We start from the raw sequence: 26,046 nt of genomic DNA, 5'->3' as shown, positions 1-26,046 counted from the left end.
CATACCATTACCATTAGGCGACACCAAGAAACCCATTTATTTAATTGTTGGATCCAATTTAATTACCTCAGTATATAAAAATCGAATTATTAATCATAACATACCATTTGATACATATTCATCTCCGATATCATATTCTCATATTAATGGTTGGACATATTTAATTATATGTACATTAGGTGAAATCTTTTATATAACTATTGAAGACAAAATTATATTTACTGAAATTGGAACATTAAAAAATTCAATGCCATCAACGATTAATGAAATTGATGGAAATATATATTTCATTGGATCTAAAATGACAAATTCATATTTTGTACAATTTATAAACAATAAAATTCATATTTTAAATACAATAAATCAATTTACGCCAATTAATTCATTTACTTCATTTTGTGAAGAAATGGGAAATATATATTTAACACAAGGCGTTGATAAATGTTCAACAATTACATCGATGAAAACTGGTTCGATATTTATCAGTCAAATTGAAATTCCTCTACAAGCTGAAAATGTATTTAATGCATGTGATAAATATATAATATTAACATTAAAAAATGGCAAAAGTATAGTTATTAATATTAATACATCACAAGAAGAAAATGAATTAAATGGTTTCCAATATGAACAAAAGACTTTTAATATAATATTTAATGATCAAAATTCATTTTATCAAATATGTTCTAATTCAATTCATTCGATTGGATGTAAACGAAATAAATTTATTGTATTTGAAAATGATATAATATATTCGACAAGTTATAAATCAAATATATTATTATTATTTCCGAATATGATCGAAATTTATTCATTTAATTTCGATCTTCTTTATAATATAATATTCGATGATATAAATGATGAGCCATTAATAGCAGAATTATATAATGAATATATAATTATATATTTCTTTTCAGGTATTTTACGACTATATGAAAACAAAAATTTATTAAAAGAAATTGTTCTAAGTAATGATTCTATATGTAAATCATTAACATTTACTAATTATCAAAATCATTTACGTATAGTAATATGTTATGAAAATGGAATTATTCAACGATATTCTTTACCACAACTTCTAAAACTCACAGAAATCAAAATTGGATATTTAATCAAAAATGTATTTCTATATCAAAACAACACATTATTTATTAATGGAACTAATCCAACATTATTATATGGTAATGGAAGTAGTTTGACATTAATATGTAATGAACATTCACATTCCTGTAAACTTCAGAATTACATCATATTAATAAATAATATGAATTTAATTATCGGCGAATTACAAAACAAATCATTATGTATATTTGATAAACAAAAATGTATTTCACAGCCAATATTAATTGAAGTACATAAGAACCCATTAACGTTATTTATATCATTTATTAATTATAAATCGAAGTTTTTGATTTTAGGATTATTATTACCTTCATATTCACAAGTTTTTTTTGAAGAATTAAATGATAATGAAGAGTTAACTTGTTTTTATTATCATCCAGAACTAAATATTACATTTTATGGTACTGCTACTAAAACTAATGGTAAATTATGTGTTATCAAAGAAATATTTCAAACATTTAAAGTAATTAAAACGATTGAAGTCGATGGAAGTGTTTTTACAATTAATTCATATAAAAATTTATTAATTGTTGGAAGTACATGTAAAATAATTTTATATAAAATCATTTTCTCATTAAGCGGTATGTTAATATTAGATCAAATCCAAATAGTTCCAATGGGTGTAATTCCACGATCGATTTCGATAATTAATAATTATTTAATATATTTCGGAGCATTACGTTCAATTCTAATTTTAAAATTTGTTGAAAACGATACAATTGTAACGTTAGAGAAAGTTTATGAATATATAATTAACGCGAAACTTCAAAATGGTTTCGTCGGTAATAACTTACAAAATAATTCATATCATTTATTTACTGTTAATTTAAATAATGAACTCACTATTTACTTATTAAAATTAACAAATGATTTAATTGAAATTAAAGTATTGTCGACAATGAAATTAGAAGCTCCAATTTCTTCATTCCAATATATTCGAAATGGATTTTCATTAATCACTTCAAGAAATGGAAATATATTCACATTAATGAAGTACGATAGGAACATAATCCGTTTATTGAATGTTGTTTCAACAGAAATATCGAAATATTTACCAACGAAAGAAAGGAATTCGCGGATATTAAACACTTCTTTACTTAACATCTACACAAAATTACCAAACGATATCCAAATTTCAATAGCCGCAAAAGTATCCAAAACTCCCGAAGAAACCGTCGACTTCATTGAAACTTTATTTCAATCTGTCTCACATTTGTGTTCAACTATTTGATAAAGTCATTTTATGACATTCAATTTTTTATCACAAAAAAGATGTTCACCTATCGGAGCTACTTTTTGTGCGATTTACATTGAAAGGACTCTATTGAAAGCAAACCGTAACACCCATTCAGAATTGAATAAGTGTCAATTGGCATAAAAATTTTGAATGAAACTTTGAACGTTCAAAGCCGGTTTTGTGGGATGGTACTCAATTCGGGTCATTTTTCCGATGGAATTGGAATGCCGTGCAGACCTCGCGAAGCACCAATACACACTGTTGGAAGAAATAGGGTCTGGTGGCTTTTCGACAGTATATTTAATTTCGTCAAATCGTTATGTCGACCAATTTTTCGTGGCAAAAGCAATCAACTTAATATATTGCAAAAACAAAGAGAAATACGACACAGTAAAAACAGAGGTCTCCGCATTGATCGGAATTCGTCATCCAAATATTATATCGATATACGACCACTTCAGAGAAAACGATATATATTATATCGTTCTGGAATATTGCCCAAATGGATCTTTAGGAGATTATATTAAAAGACATGGAACAGTTCCAACATATAATCTGATAAAATTCGCAAAACAAATACTGGAAGCGCTACAGTTCTGTAAGAACATTGGAATAGCACACAGAGATATAAAGCCTTGTAACATCCTTCTCGACAAATACAATAGATTGAAATTGGCCGACTTTGGATTCGCTCAAAAATTAACAAATCGAAAAGTAACTTCGTTCGTCGGATCCCTTCATTACCTACCGCCCGAGGTTCTTCATATGCAGTCATATGACCCCGTGAAAGCAGATGTTTGGTCACTCGGTATTACATTTTTCGCAATGGCAACTGGAAGACTTCCTTTCTATGGCAATAACCCGACGCAGCTTCTGTCGAACATATCAACGCATTTCGTTGTCATTCCTGACGACGTTGACAAAGGATTTGCGAATGTGATCAGATCAATGTTAAAAATTGAGCCAAAAGAAAGGGCTTCGTACGAAGAAATCCTGAAGTCGCCCGTCTTTAGGAAGTCAAACAAAGATACCAAAGTCGTTGACCAAAGGCCTCGATTTGTATTCCCATATCAATCACAACTGAAGTCAAGTATCTCTTTGCCAGACTCAATGAATAGATACTCCCCTGTTGTGTCGAAAAAGAGAAAAATTTTGGCTTCGTCTGCGTTTACGTTCCCATTTGTTGTCTAATTTTTGTTTTTAAATAAATAAATAAATATTTGACATATTTTATCGACTTTTTCATACATATAACCGCTCTCCAATACATTGAAAATTCAAAGACGTTGGGCCCAAACAGTTGTGGCACTTTTTGATCGGCTTCAATAGAAATGCACTCAAAAAGCGGCTGACTTTACAACCAGTTTACAGTTGTGCCGACGCTCAAAATAAACGTTTTGCTCTCAATGTTTGTGGGGAATCCGATTTGACAGGGATTAATGGGGTGGTCCGGATGAAAAGTGACAATCTTATCGAGAATGGTCAAATTGACTCTGCGAAGGGTTACAATGTTATGTTTTTGATCTATAGATTTGTATGCTGAGAGATTTTTCAGGATATTTAGTGACAAGTTTTTATTATAGTAATCAATGAATTACTTTATTATTTGTCATGAAATATCATAAAGGATGTTGAGATTTAATTATTTTTTAAAGATAAACATATTTACAAATCGAGCAATCTATTTATACATATACAAAAACTATTAATTTGAATATGCTCGTATACATGCGGATTATTTTTTTATAAAAGAGAAGAATATTTGTTAATATCAACATTTTTCTAAGTTGAGATGGGTATAAACATTGGAGCATTAAATATTTGATTACAAATGTATGCAACAATTTTTCATCAAAAGAGAGCACAACTTAGGCAAAAGAGAGTTACAAATTTGATAACTTTTTTTTCTGCCAATTTCAATCAAAACACGCTCAATTAAAATACGGTTAAACACTTTACATTGACACTTTTCGGTATGGTTATCCCTCGTAGGAAAACTTTGCTTCCATGGAAGATCATAAGGATCCTACCTGCAATATCTGTATGAAGCAAAGCGACAATCTCCAGCCATTCCAAATTTGCGAAAGTTGTATGGAAAACGTAAAAAAACATAAAGATTTAGAAACAGATTTAGCAAACACCCCATTCAAAAAAATAATTCCTTCAGAGTCAATAGAAGAGCTTTCTGGTGTTATTGAAGGAATTAACAATCGCCCAAAAATGGGTTTCAGAACTAGGGCACATGTTCGAAATTATTACCATTCAATGAATGAATGGCTTGACACAATTCAAAAATTAGACGAACTCTCAGATGACTCAAGCGATATTGAAAACACAAATGACACGGGATTTTCTATTCGTCTTGCAACATATTGTTCTTTCGGAATAAATTGCTTTCTTTTACTTTCGAAAGCTTTTGCCATTTCAACGTCCGCCTCTTATACAATTATGTCTTCTCTTGCCGATTCTTGCCTTGACATTATTGGCGGAATAATTATATCAATAACTGCCGCTAGTTCCCAACTTACAGAAGAAGATAAGGTCAAGTATCCAGTCGGGAAGTCACGTGTTTCCACCGTAGGTATTTTAGTGTTTTCTGTATTAATGAGTTGTTGTGCAATTTTAATAATTCTTCAATGTCTTCGCTCTTTACTTTCCCATGAAGTTGCGCCTGACACAACCAACGTTGCTGTCATCGTAATGATCATGACAATCATCGTAAAGCTTTTGATGTGGATTTTTTACACATATTTGGGGCACCCCATAACGCTGGCTCTTGCTTCCGATCATCGAAACGATGTTTTGACCAATTCCTTTGGGTTGTTCATGTATTGGGGAGGGGCAAAGCTTCAATGGTGGATGGATTCAGCAGGTGGTCTTCTTATTTCGCTTTTCGTTTTGCAATCTTGGGTAAAAAATGCAACTGAAAACGCAAGAATGTTAATGGGAGAAAGAGCCCCATCAGAATTAATAAGGAACTTGACATACATTGCTGCTCATCATAATCCTTTGATTAAATCGATTACAAATGTTATTGCATATCAAATTGGACCAAACTATTTTGCGGAATTAAGTATAGTTTTCCGTGACGGAACAAGCTTAGAGGCCGCTCAGGTTGTAGTGGACTCTCTGAAAGCGCGGATTTTACACATGGATGAAATTGAAAGTGTATCGATAAATTTTGAACCTGAAATTCACCACGAGAAAGTTTCCCAAAAAGTAAAACATTTATCGGATACAAGCGAGAAAAATGACAGAGAATTGTTTAAATTTGTCGAATCTGATGTATAAAAAATAGATCTGTATCATAATCAAAATTCTTTTGTTTTATTGCTTTGTGTAAATTAAATAAGGTTTAACTGGGAATTTTTTTCTGATTTCTTATTTACATGAAATTAATATCAGATGTAAACCATTTTTTAGGAGATGAAGATGAACCATATTTTGCTTATAATCCCTTGCATTGAATGTCTATAATAACTTTTAACTAATTTAGATATTACAAACATTAAAACCTTACACAGAAAAAGATGGAATTAAGATAATTGTCTCTTTGTGAGTTAGGTTCAATATTATAAATTTATGTAAATTTTATGTATGTAAAGTACTAAAAATCTTTAACATTGTTCAAAAACAAAAACAATTCATGACTAGAATATGTTAACAAGTTGATAATATCAACAAAAATGTATTTAAATACAAAGATCTTTGTAATCACCATAAAATTGTCATGACCAAACACAAGCAGCACAAGCAAAAAATGAAAATTCATTAAAATAGCATTATTGAAAAATTCAATCATCAAAAATAAATGATAAAAATAAAATAATTCTTCATTAGTTTTTATTCTTTCGAGATCGAATAAAAAGTTCAATATTTTGAAATTTCAGTTTCTCATTTTAATTGATCAAAAAATGCTTCATTAACCATTAATGAAAACATGGCATTGACAACAATATCTTCTATAACATGGTGGTCAATTTTTGATTATTGTTGAAATATGTGATAAACTTTCTTGGAATTTTTCGTAATCTTGAAGTGAAGTTTTCTTAATTTTGTATTTACGTTCAAAGTTTTATAGTTGCATAAATAGTTTTTAAAATGTTTTCCTCAAGCAAAAAATAATTTCTTAAAAAAATTATAAATCTTGAAACACCATACAAAACAGCACTTATCGTTTGATTTGTAAATCATAGAAAAAGTTTTGCATTGAATATCTTGTAAAGTATCTAATCTAAAAAAGTGGCAAATGGGACAAGATCAATCTCTTCCCGCACAGAGCCAAACGCAAAAAGTACAACCAGAAACACATAATGTTCCTCAAGAAAATAAGGTAAGTGAATCCGAAGAGCCTTTTATCCACAGAAATCATACAAAAATAGAGTATCCGAAAGATATTCAAATAACAAGTGGTCTTCTTCCTTTGACAGACGAAATGGCATCAGAATACTATAAAAGGATCATAAATACAATTAATAAGAACGAAGAATTACTTTCAAGCACAGTTAAAAAGCAATTAGAAGAATACATTAAAATGGCACAACTTTTGGAAAAAAGAAAGAATGAACTTGATGGGCGTTTAGCTTCAATGTTATCTTCATTTCGAAAGGTTGATAATGAAGTTAAAGAAACAACAGAATTACTTAAATTACAAATTAGCAGAGCCGAAGCTCTTGCTGAAGAGTTAGACCCAACTATACCAAAGTTCAAAGATTTTAACAAATAAACATTTTTATCATTATTGAATTATAAATTAACATTTTTTCAACCTTATCATATATTAAAAAATTTATTATCCAAGAAAACGCAAAATAGTATTGATAAATAGGATATATTCACGAAGTTAATGTACAAAAACCAAAGTTATGAAGAAACCGTTTATTGTATTAAACGGCCTCGACGGTTTTGGTCCTTCCTTTTGGTCAATGCCACGTTGCCAACGTAAGCACTTAAAGCGCCTTGCAGCCCCACACCACTGGATGCTTGCAAAGACAGCAGGAAAGTTTGCTACAAGCCCATCCTCTGGTCCACACAAACTTAGAGAATGCCTTCCAATCACCATTTTCTTACGTAATCGTCTTAAGTATGCCCTTAATGCCCGTGAAGTTACAGCCATTGTTGCTCGTAGACTTGTTAAAGTTGATGGTAAGGTACGTACTGATCCACGCTTCCCAGCAGGTCTTATGGATGTAATTGAACTCGGTAAATCCAACGAACAATTCCGTCTTCTTTATGATGCCAAGGGACGTTTTGTCGCCCACAAGATCGAACCAAAGGAAGCCGAATTCAAACTTCTTCGTATCAACAAATATTTCATTGGTGAACGCGGAGTTCCACATCTCGTTGCCCATGATGGCCACACACTTCGTTATGTTGATCCATCAATCCGTATGAACGACACAGTCAAGTACAACCTCAAGACACATGAAGTTGATAACTTCATCAAGTTCGAAAAGGGCAACGTTGCCATGGTAACATCCGGTGGTAACGTCGGTCGTGTTGGTGTCATCCAATCCATCGAACCACAAATGGTTGGATTCTCAATTGTCCATATCAAAGATGCATCTGGAGCCGAATTTGCCACACGTATTCCAAACGTTTTCGTCATTGGCCAAGGTGAGAACCCACTTATCAGCCTTCCACGCCGTGCAGGTGTCCGTCCATCAATTCTTGAAGGAATTGATATCGAAACACAAGAGTAAAGACTAAACACAATTATCTAAATTTGCTTTTTAAATCCACTTACAGCTTGTAGATTCATTAAATTTTTTTTTATTATGCTAACATTTGAATGGTTTATTTTGACATGAAATAAACGGTCAAATTAGACACAAAGTTTTATTAAAATTATATTTGGAAATCGCGCACGTCATAAGCTTGTCCATATTCTTTATTTTCTATTTCAAACAACCGAGCAACGTACTTCAAATAAAGCTTATCAAATGTGTTTTTCTCATATCCATTCCAATCCACTTTATATTTCATATTTTTAAACATTTTATAGCAAGTGGCTTGGATTGTTGTGATTGCGTTTTGTTGAAAGACATTGTCAGCAAAAGGGATAACCTTATCCAAAACAAGATTTCGATATTCTGCTTTCTGGGCTGAGTCTATCAAAAAGTCGGAAACCGCATTCAACGCAATTGAATGGCCTTGGAAGTTGTACAGAATTTTGAATGCAAAATCAAACATCGTTTCAATGCCGATCGTTTTGCGCTTCTCGGGGCAAATCACCAGGATTTTACTGAGGATTTGGAATCCAAGTATGTTGTGAAAGTGGACTCCGTTAGATGTATCAGTTAGCAAGTTAGTGAATAATGAACTCAATGGAGTAATAAATGGAATCGTGTAAACATTAACAATATCCAGAACAAGTTGCCATTGATAATATTTAACATAAAGAGGCAATTTCTCGATTGGTGTTACAAGCATTGATATACTTGATGGGTTGGAAAATTTAGATAATACTTGTTCATTTTTTAAAAGTTCATCAAGTACTTCAAAAAGACCAATGGCATATTGTGTATTAACTTCTTTGGAGCGAGAAAGTTGATCAACTGCATCAACTAACTTGTAATCAATTTCCAGATCACTTATCCATTGGATAAAATCTTTCCCCATGTATTCATTTTTGATACAGTTAACTAACGCCTCAACCAAAGTCGGGTTATCTAAGAAGCGAACAGCTTCTGAAATGAAATAAAATTGTGATGATGATTCATCAAAGAAATCAAGAAGGCACATTTCCATTATGTGTGCTATTCTTCCTATAATTGCAAATTTTGGATTCTCCTGAAAGAAATACATTGAAAATACCTCTGTAAATATACCTTGAGAAAGTAACGCTTCTAAAATCATAGAATTTGAAGATGCAATAAGCAATGTAGCATTTGCCCTTATCAAATTGTTTTCACTTGTCAATGCTAAATCTAGAATCTCTCTTAAATGGTTCATCAAATAACGGACTAAAGATGGATAACTTTGTGTGTAAAGCTGGACTACGGAATCGAACTTTAGAACCTCTTCGAGTGATTTGTTCTCATTTTCAAGTATCGAATCCAGGGACTTGTTTAGGAGCGCCATTTGTTGAACGATGGCCGATTGAGAACCAAGTCAATTCAATTTGATAATGGAAATGAATGCATTTTACGGTTTTTGTAATCATGTTTTAGTAAGTAACGTGTTTTTAACTTCTTTATAAAATTCATTTAATTTTTGATGTGCATTTCCAATATATCCCAAATCTTAAAATCAAATAATTCATTATGTGATATTTATTTACCTCATATTATTTTATTGTATAAATAGAAACAGATTAAACTTTCGGACTTTTGATTTATTAATAAATCATATTTGTTTTACTCGAAAGAATTTGTTGATAACTTAATATACAATGATAATTTTTCGAAAAACGCACGATATTAAGAAAAAAATGTTCCACTCGGTCTTGATAATTTTCAAATATTTATAAAAAAAAAGATTAATACTTTAAGAATTATCTTTATTATTATTATTATAATTTTTCGTACGAAAAATACGCTGTTATAAAAAAAATTTGAATTATTTCCATTTTGAAGCATTATACTCTTAAACTCTCATTAAGTGGAATGCGTTGTTCCAAGCAATAAGATTGAGCTTTCGATTCTTTTCCTTTGTGGTTCTTTTTGTTTCAATTTTCTCTGCTATTTCATTCACTTATTCTGATTCATCACTTCTTTCCATCATTTTTCATTTTTTGATTTTTCTTCGGCGCTTCTTTTAGCACAAGTCAACCTCTTTTGTCGAATTCTAGTTCTTCATCCTCAAAATTCTGTGGCTGTTTCATTATTCGTTATACAGTTTCACGTGGATCATTTAAAACGTGTACACTTCAACTGTTCTAATTCGATGTTATTATTACCTAAACTTTGCGTTTCATCTGTTTTATTGTTTCAATGTATTAAGTTCTTATTAACTTATTTACATGCGTCACATGAAAGTTTCTCTTCGTTAGGTGATCTAATCTATATCAAAAATTGATATACATTTCTTTATTAATTTATTGTGTTTAGTTTCCCAATTTGTCCTTTTTCTAAAGTTAATTTCAAGTATTATCACATTGCCGAATCGTGAAGATTCAACAAATTTCGGTAATCGAAGAATTAATGTTTTCGAAAATTGTAATGCACTTCGAAATACTTCTGATCCTGAATAGGATGAGCCTTAAAACATATTAAACATAATTATACGAGATTTTCAATGTTAATGTTTTTGCAAATTTGTTACCATGGTACATTCAATAGCACTTACAAAATTACTTGTGTTTGATGCTATACATACGATGATTGCCCTCGTTTTATGAAACCACTCGGAATAGTATTAATACATTCATTAGCTTCTTCACATGTTTTTGATTTATGTTCTTTTAACGCTCCAACAAATTCTGCTAAGTTATTTAACATTTCATCATAATTTTCTGTGTTTGGTACTTGTAATAATGTTAACATTAATAATAACAATCGATAACGTAATGTTGATGATGATTGAACTTCTGTTATAGTATTTAATGGTTTTAGCAACACAATTGTGTCTGAAGGATTTGAGTGTGTTTGTTTTCTTTTCATCAATTTTTATGGAAGAAGAGTATTAAACATAAAAACATTTGGATTTTACAAAAAAGTTCATTTGATTTCCACAATCACTTGAATTTATTGTTTGAAATAAACATTAATGTATAGGTCTACATCAATACTTACTTGGAATTATCACTTTCTTTGTTTAATATATATTTAACATATTAAATAAAATACATTTCAAACATTAAAACATTAAAAAATGAAAATTAGAGAAGAATGGTTTTATTTAATATAAGTATTGAGGAGCCTTATAAATTTGAGAATTTATTCCACTATTAATAATATCATTATAATTTGAAACATAATTCTCAAATATATCAATTCTTCTTCGAAATTCTTTTGCTCTTTGAATATCTTCTTCTGAATTTAAGATAAAGTTTAATCGAAATACATCAAAACCATTAATATTCTTTCTTTTTAGAATCAAAATAATTAAAATAATTGAAATGAATTTCAGATGTTCGATTAGTTTTTGAAACAATACCACAAATTCGTAATCCAATGCCAACTGTATATAATTTGCGAAGCATCGTTTTATATTTACTTTTCCCTTGTGAAAATAATTTCGCAATTTTATGTAAATTTAAACAATTCTTGTTTAAATAAAAGAATAATTTAATAACTAATATTGATATATTATCAAGTCCTCCATTAGAACTACAATCAAATAGCATTAATATTTCATTGTTTTGTGAACTTTTTTCGATTTCTTCTTTAAATTTTTTTTATAGTATTTTGAATATTATTAATACCAATCCATTGAAACATATCATTCGAACATCTTCGACAAACTTCAATACCATCACAAACTGTGATGAAATCTTTCACTGTTCTTTTACTAACATTAAATTTGATACTAAGTTCTGAGATGAAAAATAATTTATTATTATTGCTTTCTAAATATTCTGATAGTACTTTTAATATTGTAGCATCATTAACATTCATATTTTGTTGAATCATTTAATCAAGTGAACTCAAATATTTTAAATATACTTGAAAAATATATCATTAAAAATCTTAAAATTATTATTTCTTTTGAATAAAATTTGAATATTTGAAAAAAAACAAATATTTATAATATAATTAATATGAGAAATATTATTTGAAAAATTATAAATATTATATTAATTTTATATTAAGATATTAATATTTTTATAAAAAATGTTTGTTTGGTCTTCTGTATCGAATTCGAACGTTATTTAAATTTTATGAGGGCAAATACATCTGGTTAAACAGTCAATTTATGAACTTTTTAAGAATATAAAATTAATTTAACGTTGGAAATTATAAATTTTATGATAAAATTTCATGTCTTATGAATATGTTCAATTGATCAGCGGTATTCAAATAAATTAGTGAATATTAACTTATTAATTTATATGATCACTTACTTTCCTATTTTGTTTTGTAATAAAATGATTTTGAGAGTATACAATGTCATAAAAAGCACATAATATTTCATACAATACATTTCATAGATTTAGCAAATTATTACTAAATTGTTTGCCACTCATAAGAATTTGCACATCATGCAATCTAGGTTTAGTATCATTTAGATTTAGGGTTTTTGTATGTCTTAATGTTACTCTTATCATTTTCTTAATTGTATCATTGATTTTTATGATATATTAAAATTCAAATGTGAATGTTGTGGTAAAGAAACCGTTATTCAATGCATGTTTTTTGATCTGTTCTGCCATGTTGAAACAATAACTTTCACTTGTTAAGTTTGGAGACAACCATTTGTAACGAATTATGGTAAATCATGTGTTAATTATAAATAAAGCATATTGTTGAAGAAAATGATTTGTTAAAGTAAAAGCTTTAACGTACAGTGAAAAAAACGTTTATAAACGTGGAAATCTCCTCTCTTGTTCATTACGATCTTGTTGTATTTCGATACTCATATTCTTTTTTAATTATTTAACAAAATTCAGCAGGAACGAATAAAGTAAATACAAGATCAATTTTTGAAATTTTTGGAATAAATCTTTTTTATAATTTTAAGCACATTATCAAATAATTTAGTTCTCTTTATTCACACATATGAATAAACTCAAATAGCCAAGTAATGCAATTTAGGTTGATATATTTTATTAAACTTTGAGAATTTTGATAATTTTTTGTATTTTATTTATTGATAAGTGAAGTTTTTCAGATGTTGTAGTCGGGATGTTGCTGAAATTAACGGTCGATATATCGCCACTTTTTGCATAGTTTACATATAATTATATGTAACAAAATATTTAGAGATTAAAATTTATCTAAAAAGTCGATGAGTCAAAATACTTTTAATCTTTTTCAATACTTTATATTAGATGTAAACTATTCAATTCCTTTACATCGATGTCACTTTTACGATAGAAATACGATAGAGCTTTTCTGAGTTTGTTGCCATATTTGAGAGCTATCGTTGCCACATTTGAATGATATACAATTTAATTGACTAAGTTTGTTGCCATATTTGAGAGCTATCGTTGCCACATTTGAATGATATACAATTTAATTGACTAAGTTTGTTGCCATTTTAACTAAGTCTGTTGCCATATGGCAAGAGATTTTGAAAATGGCAATATGGCACGATTGCCCCCGGTTGAAAGAATCTAGAAGGAATGTTGGTTTACAAAGTACTTCAGCATGTCTGTTAAATTCCCTGCAAAGTTTCTGCTCATAGCAGACCCTCCTTAACGGTCCTTAAACCGACAATGAAACCAAGTGATCACTTCCCAACTCTCAAAGAGATTTGTCTCAATCGATTAGCTACAATTAATCCAAGAAACATAATATTTACAGGTGTTCCTCCTCATTTAATTCGTCAAATATTAAGAAACGTTGGTCCAAAAGATTTAATTGAAATTCAAGATAATTCACCTAATTCCAAAATTCCTGGATTTAATGATATTTTAGAAGAACTTTGGCGTGTTATAGTGTTAAAAAAGTTTTGGGTTGGTAAACGCGATCCCTTAGTTCTTCCTCCTGGAGCCACTTGGCGTAAATACTATGATCAAAAAGAATTAGAATTTCAAGAAAAAATTCACAGGCCTATAATTAAAAAGCACATTAAAGAGGAAACCAAAACAAAGAAATTTATTGATCCTTCTGAAATCAATCAAGGTACGCGAAAGAACAGTACACATGGATCTAGACTCAGAAGTTCAAGCACATCAGGGATGGGTAGGCTTGCCCAAGACTTCTACAAGAATTATCGTCGGAAGTGAACACAATATTTATTCCTTTTTCATCTTGTTCACATGATATATGAAAATTATTGCTTCCCAAGGAATAAATCGTGAGATTATTTAGAAAGTAAAATAATATCATTGTTTTTCATTTCGGTGTATTTTTATGTTTCCCATAAATCCCTATATATATTTAGGCGTTTTTGATATCCAAAATCAATGGTCAGTGAACTGTTATCCACAGGGAAAAAAACAATTGTTGGGGAACTATAATCTGATTCCTAAATGTGGAATCTTCATCAATTAGGTTGATTATGAACCTAATAAACAAAAACTGATAAAATTTCATCATACTACAACTTTAAGGTGTTCACATTTAAATATCTAACTAAATTTACTTAGTTGATATATGTTAAAATTAAAAACTTCTAAATTTCCTGAATTATTTGATTAAGTATTTCAAATATTTGTGTTTGATGGTTAAAATTTTAAATGTAAAATGATTTATAAAAAATGGTTTCAAGAGCTTTTACTTAGCTTGATTCACTTGATTCGCTTGATGAACTTGTTTCAATCGATTCTATTGTTGAACTTTTTGCTTGTGTGATTGGGAATTGTGTTTCTTCTGTTATTTCGCCTTTTTCACTTGATGAACTTGTTTCACTTGATTCGCTTGATGAACTTGTTTCAATCGATTCTATTGTTGAACTTTCTGCTTGTGTGATTGGAAATTGTGTTTCTTCTGTTATTTCTCCTTTCTCACTTGATGAACTTGTTTCACTTGATTCGCTTGATGAACTTGTTTCAATCGATTCTATTGTTGAACTTTCTGCTTGTGTGATTGGAAATTGTGTTTCTTCTGTTATTTCTCCTTTCTCACTTGATGAACTTGTTTCACTTGATTCGCTTGATGAACTTGTTTCAATCGATTCTATTGTTGAACTTTCTGCTTGTGTGATTGGAAATTGTGTTTCTTCTGTTATTTCTCCTTTCTCACTTGATGAACTTGTTTCACTTGATTCGCTTGATGAACTTGTTTCAATCGATTCTATTGTTGAACTTTTTGCTTGTGTGATTGGGAATTCTGTTGCTTCTGTTATTTCTCCTTTCTCACTTGATGAACTTGTTTCGCTTGATTCGCTTGATGAACTTGTTTCAATCGATTCTATTGTTGAACTTTCTGCTTGTGTGATTGGAAATTGTGTTTCTTCTGTTATTTCGCCTTTTTCACTTGATGAACTTGTTTCACTTGATTCGCTTGATGAACTTGTTTCAATCGATTCTATTGTTGAACTTTTTGCTTGTGTGATTGGAAATTCTGTTGCTTCTGTTATTTCTCCTTTCTCACTTGATGAACTTGTTTCACTTGATTCGCTTGATGAACTTGTTTCAATTGATTCTATTGTTGAACTTTTTTGCTTGTGTGATTGGGAATTCTGTTGCTTCTGTTATTTCTCCTTTCTCACTTGATGAACTTGTTTCGCTTGATTCGCTTGATGAACTTGTTTCAATCGATTCTATTGTTGAACTTTCTGCTTGTGTGATTGGAAATTGTGTTTCTTCTGTTATTTCTCCTTTTTCACTTGATGAACTTGTTTCACTTGATTCGCTTGATGAACTTGTTTCAATCGATTCTATTGTTGAACTTTTTGCTTGTGTGATTGGAAATTCTGTTGCTTCTGTTATTTCTCCTTTCTCACTTGATGAACTTGTTTCACTTGATTCGCTTGATGAACTTGTTTCAATTGATTCTATTGTTGAACTTTTTGCTTGTGTGATTGGGAATTCTGTTGCTTCTGTTATTTCTCCTTTCTCACTTGATGAACTTGTTTCAATTGATTCTATTGTTGAACTTTTTGCTTGTGTGATTGGAAATTGTGTTTCTTCTGTTATTTCGCCTTTTTCACTTGATGAACTTGTTTCACTTGATTCGCTTGATGAACTTGTTTCAATCGATTCTATTGTTGAACTTTCTGCTTGTGTGATTGGAAATTGTGTTTCTTCTGTTATTTCTCCTTTCTCACTTGATGAACTTGTTTCACTTGATTCGCTTGATGAACTTGTTTCAATCGATTCTATTGTTGAACTTTTTGCTTGTGTGATTGGGAATTCTGTTGCTTCTGTTATTTCTCCTTTCTCACTTGATGAACTTGTTTCAATTGATGAACTCTCTTCCAATTGCGTATCTAATGGTATTGATTCTTCTGTGTTTTCTTTTTCAAGAGAAATAAATGAAGATTCAGTTTTTGAATTTACATTCCTTTTAAATTTTAATACATTTTCTTTCTTGATTTGGATGTTTTTCTCCCTTATTTTAATTCTCTTTGAAATGTCATTCTCTAAAGAATTTTCGAAACAAAGAATGATCAGAAGAGAAAGATACATTTAAAAAAATGAATTAAAACAAATTCGAAAACCATTTTTATCTTTTTATTATTGTTTTGCATTTTCAAATTCAATTGTGATTTAGTTTTTTGAATATGAACCACTCAAATCATTCCGGTGTTTTTTAGTATTTTTGTATGATTTATTTGAAAATTATTAGGTTTTTCATAAAAGTACGGAGACAAAAATATTTTCTGTGATTCAATATATTAAGGAACCTATCAACCTTTTTAAAAAACATAACCGAATCAGGAAGGTTAAAGTTAATTAAAGAAACATTCGTTTCAAATCCAAAAAAGTTGTTTTTTTTTCATTTTCCTCTAAATTAAATTTCAAAAATCAAAATAATTATTTTTTAATGTTTTTAAATGATACAAGATTTTTAATATCTAATGTTCAAATCAAGGGGTATTTTTACTTGTCCAATACTGTAAATTATTATAAGAAATCAAGAAAACAGAAACATATTTTAAAAAATGTCACATGTGACTGAATTTTTTGATTAGACACGTTGAAAGTTTTGTGTTTGTACGGTTTTTTATATAGTGAATCCAAAAAACTTGATTTTGATTTTGATGAAGTCAAAAAAATACATAAAGTAAATTAAAATAAGATCCGCAAGACACTAAAACTATTAAACATGAATACGATATTCCAGCTTTTATGCTTAATATAAAATTCAATCAGATATCAATTTGTGAAAATCATTTATTGTTGTTAACATGAAATAAGTCTTAAAATTACTAATGGGACACACTAAGGCAACACACTGCATACCTTAATTCAAAAATTTTAGCATTGATCAAAATGGTATGGAAGACATTTTCAACGACCGTTTGTTGCCGATCATTTTGTCAACAAATGCGGTTAATGATCGTTGAAACAAAAAAGATGGTTTTCATTAAGATAAGATGGGAAAACAATATAATTTACCTGAATGTAGAAATGGATACAACGTGCCTTAAAATCAAAAGGCTTTTAAAAAAATTTGTTAATCGTCAAATTAAAGATATGAGATTATTATTACCAAGATATCTCAACAAAACCTTTCGGAATGAAAGCACGCTGAAAATGGTTTATATTTCTGATGGAGAAAATATTATTCTTCAACTTAGAGATCAAAATACAAATAATTTTCCACCTGTTCCTTTATTATTTACGTCATAAAAACACTGTCTTATTATACTTTGAATGTTTAATAAATAATTGTTATTATTAATTTTTTTTTAAAGAATGAAAAATTGCAAATGATGACCTCTTAAATAAACTCATTTTGTGTTTTTATATTTTTATTGCGGTTAATGCTCCTCCTTTTCCACCAGCAAAAAAATTTTATTAGGAAGCTTTTGTGGTTTCAATTCTTTTTTATTTTATAAAAAAGTGAAAAATTGGAAAGACCAAATATCTTTGAAAGTTTTGCTGTAAATTGGCATCGTTGGTGGTCGTAAGTGATGTATGCGAACATCCCGATTATCAGCAACTACTATTGAGTGCGTTGTTGGGCAATAATTTTAAAAAAGACACTGTCAACCAATTTTCCCTCTTATAAAATTTTTTTTAATTCTAAAATTATTTGTAATGTATTTAATACATATCAGATTTTAACATATAAGAACAGTAGACAAATTTTTATGAAGATATAATAATTTTTTTTAAAATTTCCTTTGAATTTAGTCACTTTCCATTTAAATTCGTGTCGATACAATACACAAACGGTCATCTAAGTAAAGACTGGATATATCAATTAACCACATCTAAACCAGTATATACAAGTATTGTTGAAAAAATGTTTGAAACATTTTTATCTTCTGTTTAATTTTGTGATTACTTGTTGTGACTATCGCTCACTCGTGGAGAAACGAATCTTGATGGATTTGCTCTCAAATTTTTTTTGTAAAGTATTAAAATTTGACTTCCCACATTCAAATCTTGATACATCTGTAACCGCAAAATTAATTCAAAAAGTTAATTTTTCTTTTTTGTCCAGAGCCTCCAATAATGAATAAATTGTTTCAAGAATTATCCTATTTATAGAACATAAAAATTTAAAAAATTGCAAAGACAGATTTTCGAATTTTTGCTCTGATCTATAGATATTGAAAATCTTGTATAACTTAAAAACAAAATGAAAACTACAGAAAAATTATATAAATTAATATTGACTATTATTAGTTCTATGTATTTATTTAATTCGAACTTCTGTATTTAATCCTAAAGCCCAAAAAAGCATTTTGGAATTTTGGAGATTGCTCATATAAAAACAAGATAACAAAATTTGGTTAAGATAATTTTATTGAATAGAATGTGTATACTTATTTATTTATATTTTTTTTAAATTTGATTCAGTTGAAAATGAAAAAAATTGATTTTCTGATTTGAAAAGACCGTTTATTTGGTTGACAGCGTCTTTTTTAAAATGTAATTCATAACCTTCTAAATTGTTCACATATAACTTTGTTTTTTCATCTTCTGTTTTTAAATTTTTTTTTTGTAATAGAGAAAACATTTTTTAACATTTTTCTCATTTTAAAGTGAGCAAAAAAAAGCAATTTGATTAGAAAGATATATTTGCTTTCTTAAAAATTATTTATGAAAAATAAAATTAATTTTTAGTGAAACATATTGTTATTTAGCTTGTGCAGCTTCAAATGTAAATGATTCCAACATAATTCTTTTCGATTGTTGTCTTAACACAAAATGTGTTTTCAATGAAATATGAAACTTTATTTTCATCAGTGATAGCAACATATTCGCCAACTTGCATTGAAGCGTCAGCACCATTAAAATCACGGATAATTACACCGAACTTTTTGCCAATCTTTGATATGCAAGATGATGGAATAAAACCTTTTACACGAGTCCTAGGATTCATAACATAAACCCAAGGATAAGTTGGTTCTTCCAATATAAGAATATTCTTCCCAGCCTTACAGCTAATTTCGTTTGTTCCATCTGCTCTGTGATCATGTATAACGTTCGCCAAGCCGATAGGATAATCCATTGAAATTTCAATTGAAAATGATGTGTCCGTTCCTTCGAATGCTGGTCCACTCGTGTCGAAAGGTTCAAAGTCTTCACCTATAACTTCTTGCCTGAAAATGGAATTATCATTGATAAATGCTTTGAAGTCACTTTCAAAATTGACATTATCAACAGCTGTTCTTATGTTATTGATACTCTCGAGTAATTTTGTGCAAAGATCTTGATAAGAATCTGATACCCATATGAAAAGGTCATGAAACGTATTCTCTCTTTGAAGAAATGTTTGCGAAATTTCTTCGAGATTTTGTCGGTATTTGATAATGGAGGTTTTGCCCGTGGTTATCATGGTGGCTCTAGCCTTTTCGTTCTTAGCGCGAGCTTCGACAATCTTCCCAAATTGTAATTGAAGCTTTTTGAGGATTCCAGAATTATCAGGTTGACGTACTAAATCATTTGTGGACTTTGCAAACTTTTGTATCATCTCAGAATGAGAAGCAGTGAATCCATCCATCACTTGTTGCACACTATCAAGACTTGTAACTAATTCAAAAAGTTCTTTGGATAGTTTGGAAACTTTGTCGTTTTTCTTGGATGCAAATGAGCCAACGCTTGTTGTAAAGGTGTTTACGATAGAGCTTGCCATTTCGTTGATATTATGTTGAATTTTATCAAACTCTTTATCCATGCTAGTATAAGCATCGTATAGAGTCCCTGTGTTACCAATTCCGTTTGATGACTGAGGTAAAACATCATTATTGAATTTTAATTCTCCAAGGGCATATGACATCGCAAAGAAATAGTTAAGAATATGCGTCATATCAGCGTCGAATGCTTGCCTTAAAAAATCAACATGAAGATATTTCTCTTGGAATTTCTTCGGCGGTATCATAATGAATAAACTATTCAAAACATTGCTCAAACGGTCACCATAAAAAATTTTTTATCTGTTGTTGCAAGAAATACCTTTCTTAACTTCTAATAATTATTAGCATATTGCGTTTCAATTCACCATAAAGAGAACTAAATTGTTTAATAATGTGCTTAAAATTATAAAAAAGATTTATTCCAAAAATTTCAAAAATTGATCTTGTATTTACTTTATTCGTTCCTGCTGAATTTTGTTAAATAATTAAAAAAGAATATGAGTATCGAAATACAACAAAATCGTAATGAACAAGAGAGGAGATTTCCACGTTTATAAACGTTTTTTTCACTGTACGTTAAAGCTTTTACTTTAACAAATCATTTTCTTCAACAATATGCTTTATTTATAATTAACACATGATTTACCATAATTCGTTACAAATGGTTGTCTCCAAACTTAACAAGTGAAAGTTATTGTTTCAACATGGCAAAACAGATCAAAAAACATGCATTGAATAACGGTTTCTTTACCACAACATTCACATTTGAATTTTAATATATCATAAAAATCAATGATACAATTAAGAAAATGATATGAGTAACATTAAGACATACAAAAACCCTAAATCTAAATGATACTAAACCTAGATTGCATGATGTGCAAATTCTTATGAGTGGCAAACAATTTAGTAATAATTTGCTAAATCTATGAAATGTTATGTATGAAATATTATGTGCTTTTTATGACATTGTATACTCTCAAAATCATTTTATTACAAAACAAAATAGGAAAGTAAGTGATCATATAAATTAATAAGTTAATATTCACTAATTTATTTGAATACCGCTGATCAATTGAACATATTCATAAGACATGAAATTTTATCATAAAATTTATAATTTCCAACGTTAAATTAAATTTTATATTCTTAAAAAGTTCATAAATTGACTGTTTAACCAGATGTATTTGCCCTCATAAAATTTAAATAACGTTCGAATTCGATACAGAAGACCAAACCAACATTTTTTATAAAAATATTAATATCTTAATATAAAATTAATATAAGATTTATAATTTTTCATATAATATTTCTCATATTAATTATATTATAAATATTTGTTTTTTTTCAAATATTCAAATTTTATTCAAAGGAAATAATAATTTTAAGATTTTTAATGATATATTTTTCAAGTATATTTAAAATATTTGAGTTCACTTGATTAAATGATTCAACAAAATATGAATGTTAATGATGCTACAATATTAAAAGTACTATCAGAATATTTAGAAAGCAATAATAATAAATTATTTTTCATCTCAGAACTTAGTATCAAATTTAATGTTAGTAAAAGAACAGTGAAAGATTTCATCACAGTTTGTGATGGTATTGAAGTATGTCGAAGATGTTCGAATGATATGTTTCAATGGATTGGTATTAATAATATTCAAAATACTATAAAAAAATTTAAAGAAGAAATCGAAAAAAGTTCACAAAACAATGAAATATTAATGCTATTTGATTGTAGTTCTAATGGAGGACTTGATAATATATCAATATTAGTTATTAAATTATTCTTTTATTTAAACAAGAATTGTTTAAATTTACATAAAATTGCGAAATTATTTTCACAAGGGAAAAGTAAATATAAAACGATGCTTCGCAAATTATATACAGTTGGCATTGGATTACGAATTTGTGGTATTGTTTCAAAAACTAATCGAACATCTGAAATTCATTTCAATTATTTTAATTATTTTGATTCTAAAAAGAAAGAATATTAATGGTTTTGATGTATTTCGATTAAACTTTATCTTAAATTCAGAAGAAGATATTCAAAGAGCAAAAGAATTTCGAAGAAGAATTGATATATTTGAGAATTATGTTTCAAATTATAATGATATTATTAATAGTGGAATAAATTCTCAAATTTATAAAGGCTCCCTCAATACTTATATTAAATAAAACATATGCTTCTCTAATTTTCATTTTTTTAATGTATCTATTATATATATATATAAAATAAGTTTCTATTCACTTGAGCTCAAAGATGTGTCTTTTTTGGTTGGACGTGCAAAGAAGAAATCATCGTTAACATATAAGAATTGATTTGATAACCCAGCAATATTAATAACATGAAACTCAAGCGCATTTGCATTATAGGTTGGCAATGCAATGGGTGGAAAGATGGTACGATGATCAACATCTTAAAATTTCAAAACCGTCAAAAATTGAATGCGATTTCACGTATCTCGAAAAATAGATTATCTTGAAAATAATGAATGATTTAAAAACACTTAATAACTAAAATTTAGATCATAATTTAAAAAATATAATAGATTTAATGATAATTAATAGAGATATTTGAATTTAAAAATTATAAAAACCGTTTTGTTTCAATGAAATTATTTCTGTCATCTTATTTCAATGAAAACAGATTCCTTTTTGGTGATGAAAAAATCGAAAAAAAACTTTTAAAAACATTCGGTTCATATTGTCGGCTATCTGATGCCCATTTGGGAAAGTATATTATAACGACCCGCTCACCTCATGTTTTTGATATTTTCTTTTATCTTTTAAAATAATAATTTTTACACTCATTTTTTTATATAAAATTTATTTTATTTTCGATTAAAACATCATCTATATGGTGATCATTGTATTTCAAACAATATATGATCATGCGTTTCATTGAAATTAACTCAATCATTAATTTTCTCACTCCCAATATTTTTCTATTATACTCTTATCTTTTTATAATTTTCTATCTATATCTCAATTAGGGTTTTTTCATTTTGGGCAGATCTCTGCCCACGGAGGCACATATTTTTATATGTAAACATTGGAAAATATGCTTAAACTCCTTGAAACCCTAAAGCCTAAAAGATTGATTTCACTTTTCTAAAAGTTTTGTTGCAAGAGATCCTGTTCTAAAAGTGACACTTATTCAACTCCTATCGTTAGGTGTGCCCTGCCCATTTTGTTCTATTTTTGCCCAAAATAAAAAACACTAATCTCAATGATTCTATTATATATATATATATATAAATGATGAAAATACTTTTGAACAAGTCAAAAGCGATAATTCATTTTGGTATTTTGTTTTATTAAAATTAAAAGTTATTTTGTGATTCTATAATTCTTAAATTTATACAATTTTTAGAATATTTATTTGTAAGTTATCAAATAGTGTTTTTTTGCTTTAACATTATTTTTAAATAATTTGTTGGTTTGCTACGCTACGCTTCGTAAACCACGCGAAGCAAATCTTGTAATTTATAATTGCTTTAAATCGAATTCCATTTTTAATAAATTCTAAAAATAAGTTCAAGGAAACATTTAGTTACGTTCACCGCGTATTCTTTGTGCAAGTTGGACATCGCGTTCCATAATTGTAACACGGTTTGCATGAATCGCACAAAGGTTTGTATCTTCAAAAAGACCAACAAGATATGCTTCTGAGGCTTCCTGAAGTGCTGCGATGGCTGATGATTGGAAACGGAGATCTCCGCGGAATCCAGATGCAATTTCACGAACAAGACGTTGGAATGGAAGCTTACGGATAAGGAGGTCTGTGCTCTTTTGATATTTACGGATTTCACGGAGTGCAACTGTACCCGGTCTGAAACGATGCTGCTTCTTAGCGCCTTGCGAATCAACAACTGGTGTTGACTTACGTGCTGCCTTAGCGCCGAGTGACTTACGCGGCGTCTTACCACCGGTTGACTTACGTGCTGTTTGTTTGGTACGTGCCATTAATGGAAATGAGCAAAGGAGTTAACACTTGGTAGGCGGCTTAGTGCTTAATGACGTTTTGGGTCTATTAAATTTAAATGAATAAGTCATTGATAAACATATTTAAAATTGAGGGGTGCAAAATGACATTTTAATAACAAAAGAAAACCCCGGGAAATTATACCCAAGTTTTCTTGTTAGTGTTTGAAATGTATTTTATTTAACATGTTAAATAATTTCAATTTATTTCTCTCTTTCAAACACCTGTGATTCACTTAATCATTTTTAGCATTTTTGTCTATTTTGTTTAATTTTTTAGTATGTATCTTATAATAGTTTTTGTGTTTTTGAATCTTTTGTAAGTTGTTTGTTTTTTCTACAACTTTCTTGGTTTATTACTTCAGTTTTTGAATATAAATCTGATGATTTTTTATTCATTTGATTCTATCGTTGGAAATCTGCATCCAGTTTATTAAAAATATCCTTATGCTAAAATGTACATTTTTTTCCCCCATCCAATATTATTTTACTATTATTCTTTAAACAGATATGTGAATTTAAAAATATTATAATGTTTTATTTATTATTCATAAATCTTTTATTCTCTTTCTTTTTCAGCATATGATATTTATAAAATTTCTAATTAAGGGCATTCACCAGTAAATGAAACTTAAAAAATGTGAAGAAATTATAAAAATCAATAATTTATATGATTTTGTTATCTCATATCCTAATATCATAATTTTTTTCATCAAAATCTGACTTTTTGTTCCATCTAATTTTTATCTAACAAATTTAATTACAGTAAAATGACATCTAAATTATTTTTTTTGCGACTAAAATTGACAAGGTTTGTCTGTAGCAAAAAACGATAACCCTAAATTTTTGGTTTGATGGTAATGGTTAACTGTCAAAAATGATCGCTATGTGTTCGGGGCCCCCCACGAGGAGGTTCTATTTACTACATAGTATAAATTTTTTTCATTTTTTGCAAAAAGAAAAATTTAAAATGTTCAAAACAATCATAATAAAATTTGTTAATGATAAGAAACATTATACTAAATTCATATCCTTTTATCTCACTATAGCTAGAATAATTTTTAAATCATCAAATTCCATATCTGTGTTTTTTAATATTTTTAATTTTTTCTTTATATTATATTCATTTGATTTATTGATGTCAATTTCTTTCTTTAAATTTTTTCTATATATTATAAGTCACAAATTGTGAAGGTGAGAATGAGGATGTTAATGATAATTCTGTAAAGGAGAAATTCAGGAAGATATAAATCAATTAATGTAATTTATTTTAATAATTTAGGACATCATAATAATATTCGAAAATTATTTATCTTATTTCAAACAGTACTTAATTATGCATCTGAAAATTAGCAAATAGAGCTTGTTAAATTACTTTTCGAACAAAAAGGTATTGATATTGATGCTAAAAATATCAATTTGTTTTATTTAGGATTTAATTTAATGATTTGATATTTTGAAATAATATAATATATGGAATCTATTTAAAATATTTAAAACAGCATCCATGTTTGTATCTAAAAATGGTCATATAGAAATTGTTAAAATACTTCTTGAACAAAAAGAAAATGATATTAATGCTAAAGATATTTATTTGTATTATTTGATATTTGTTATAATAATTTTATATTTTAAAATAATATTTGAAAACTATTTTAACTATTTGACACAGTACTTATGTTTGCATCTAAAAATAGTTATATAGAAATTGTTAAAATACTTCTTGAACAAAAAGGAATTGATATTAATGCGAAAAATATATCAATTTGTTTTATTTCATATTTATTTTAATGATTTAAAAATTAATATTTTAAAATGACTTGCAAGTCACAAGTTAGCCTAAATTTTATATTGGTAAGATTGATTTGCTTTTCTTCTGGAAATTAAAC

General features: G+C 28.6%; 8 protein-coding genes across 8 annotated transcripts; 4 read left to right on the top strand and 4 right to left on the bottom strand.

Annotated features, from left to right (window-relative positions):
• Positions 1-2,572: 2,572 nt before the first annotated feature.
• Positions 2,573-3,550, top strand: GO595_001308 (CAMK family protein kinase; the record flags this gene model as incomplete). Its single annotated transcript, XM_067914093.1, has 1 exon — positions 2,573-3,550. The coding sequence occupies one exon, from the start codon at positions 2,573-2,575 to the stop codon at positions 3,548-3,550; it is 978 nt and encodes a 325-aa protein (XP_067778505.1).
• Positions 3,551-4,366: 816 nt separating this feature from the next.
• On the top strand, positions 4,367-5,650 carry GO595_001307 (cation efflux family protein; the record flags this gene model as incomplete). The annotated part of the gene is made up of 1 exon (XM_067914091.1): positions 4,367-5,650. The coding sequence occupies one exon, from the start codon at positions 4,367-4,369 to the stop codon at positions 5,648-5,650; it is 1,284 nt and encodes a 427-aa protein (XP_067778504.1).
• Positions 5,651-6,608: 958 nt separating this feature from the next.
• Positions 6,609-7,085, top strand: GO595_001306 (uncharacterized protein; the record flags this gene model as incomplete). The annotated part of the gene is made up of 1 exon (XM_067914090.1): positions 6,609-7,085. One exon carries the CDS (start codon positions 6,609-6,611, stop codon positions 7,083-7,085), a length of 477 nt encoding a protein of 158 aa, XP_067778503.1.
• A 199-nt stretch (positions 7,086-7,284) lies between these two features.
• Positions 7,285-8,061, top strand: GO595_001305 (40S ribosomal protein S4, X isoform; the record flags this gene model as incomplete). Its single annotated transcript, XM_067914089.1, has 1 exon — positions 7,285-8,061. One exon carries the CDS (start codon positions 7,285-7,287, stop codon positions 8,059-8,061), a length of 777 nt encoding a protein of 258 aa, XP_067778502.1.
• A 145-nt stretch (positions 8,062-8,206) lies between these two features.
• On the bottom strand, positions 8,207-9,442 carry GO595_001304 (uncharacterized protein; the record flags this gene model as incomplete). Its single annotated transcript, XM_067914088.1, has 1 exon — positions 8,207-9,442. The coding sequence occupies one exon, from the start codon at positions 9,440-9,442 to the stop codon at positions 8,207-8,209; it is 1,236 nt and encodes a 411-aa protein (XP_067778501.1).
• A 5,244-nt stretch (positions 9,443-14,686) lies between these two features.
• GO595_001303 (uncharacterized protein) lies at positions 14,687-16,538 on the bottom strand (the record flags this gene model as incomplete). Its single annotated transcript, XM_067914087.1, has 2 exons — positions 14,687-15,552; positions 15,629-16,538. 2 exons carry the CDS (start codon positions 16,536-16,538, stop codon positions 14,687-14,689), a joined length of 1,776 nt encoding a protein of 591 aa, XP_067778500.1.
• Positions 16,539-19,182: 2,644 nt separating this feature from the next.
• GO595_001302 (Variant SH3 domain containing protein) lies at positions 19,183-20,409 on the bottom strand (the record flags this gene model as incomplete). The annotated part of the gene is made up of 1 exon (XM_067914086.1): positions 19,183-20,409. One exon carries the CDS (start codon positions 20,407-20,409, stop codon positions 19,183-19,185), a length of 1,227 nt encoding a protein of 408 aa, XP_067778499.1.
• Positions 20,410-23,722: 3,313 nt separating this feature from the next.
• Positions 23,723-24,139, bottom strand: GO595_001301 (histone H3.2; the record flags this gene model as incomplete). The annotated part of the gene is made up of 1 exon (XM_067914085.1): positions 23,723-24,139. One exon carries the CDS (start codon positions 24,137-24,139, stop codon positions 23,723-23,725), a length of 417 nt encoding a protein of 138 aa, XP_067778498.1.
• Between the last annotated feature and the right edge of the window lie 1,907 nt (positions 24,140-26,046).

The sequence above is a fragment of the Histomonas meleagridis genome (genome assembly GCF_020186115.1).
Source record: "Histomonas meleagridis strain 2922-C6/04-10x chromosome Unknown contig_130, whole genome shotgun sequence".
Lineage (NCBI taxonomy): Eukaryota > Parabasalia > Tritrichomonadida > Dientamoebidae > Histomonas > Histomonas meleagridis.
This window is presented reverse-complemented; position numbering and strand designations above follow the sequence as displayed.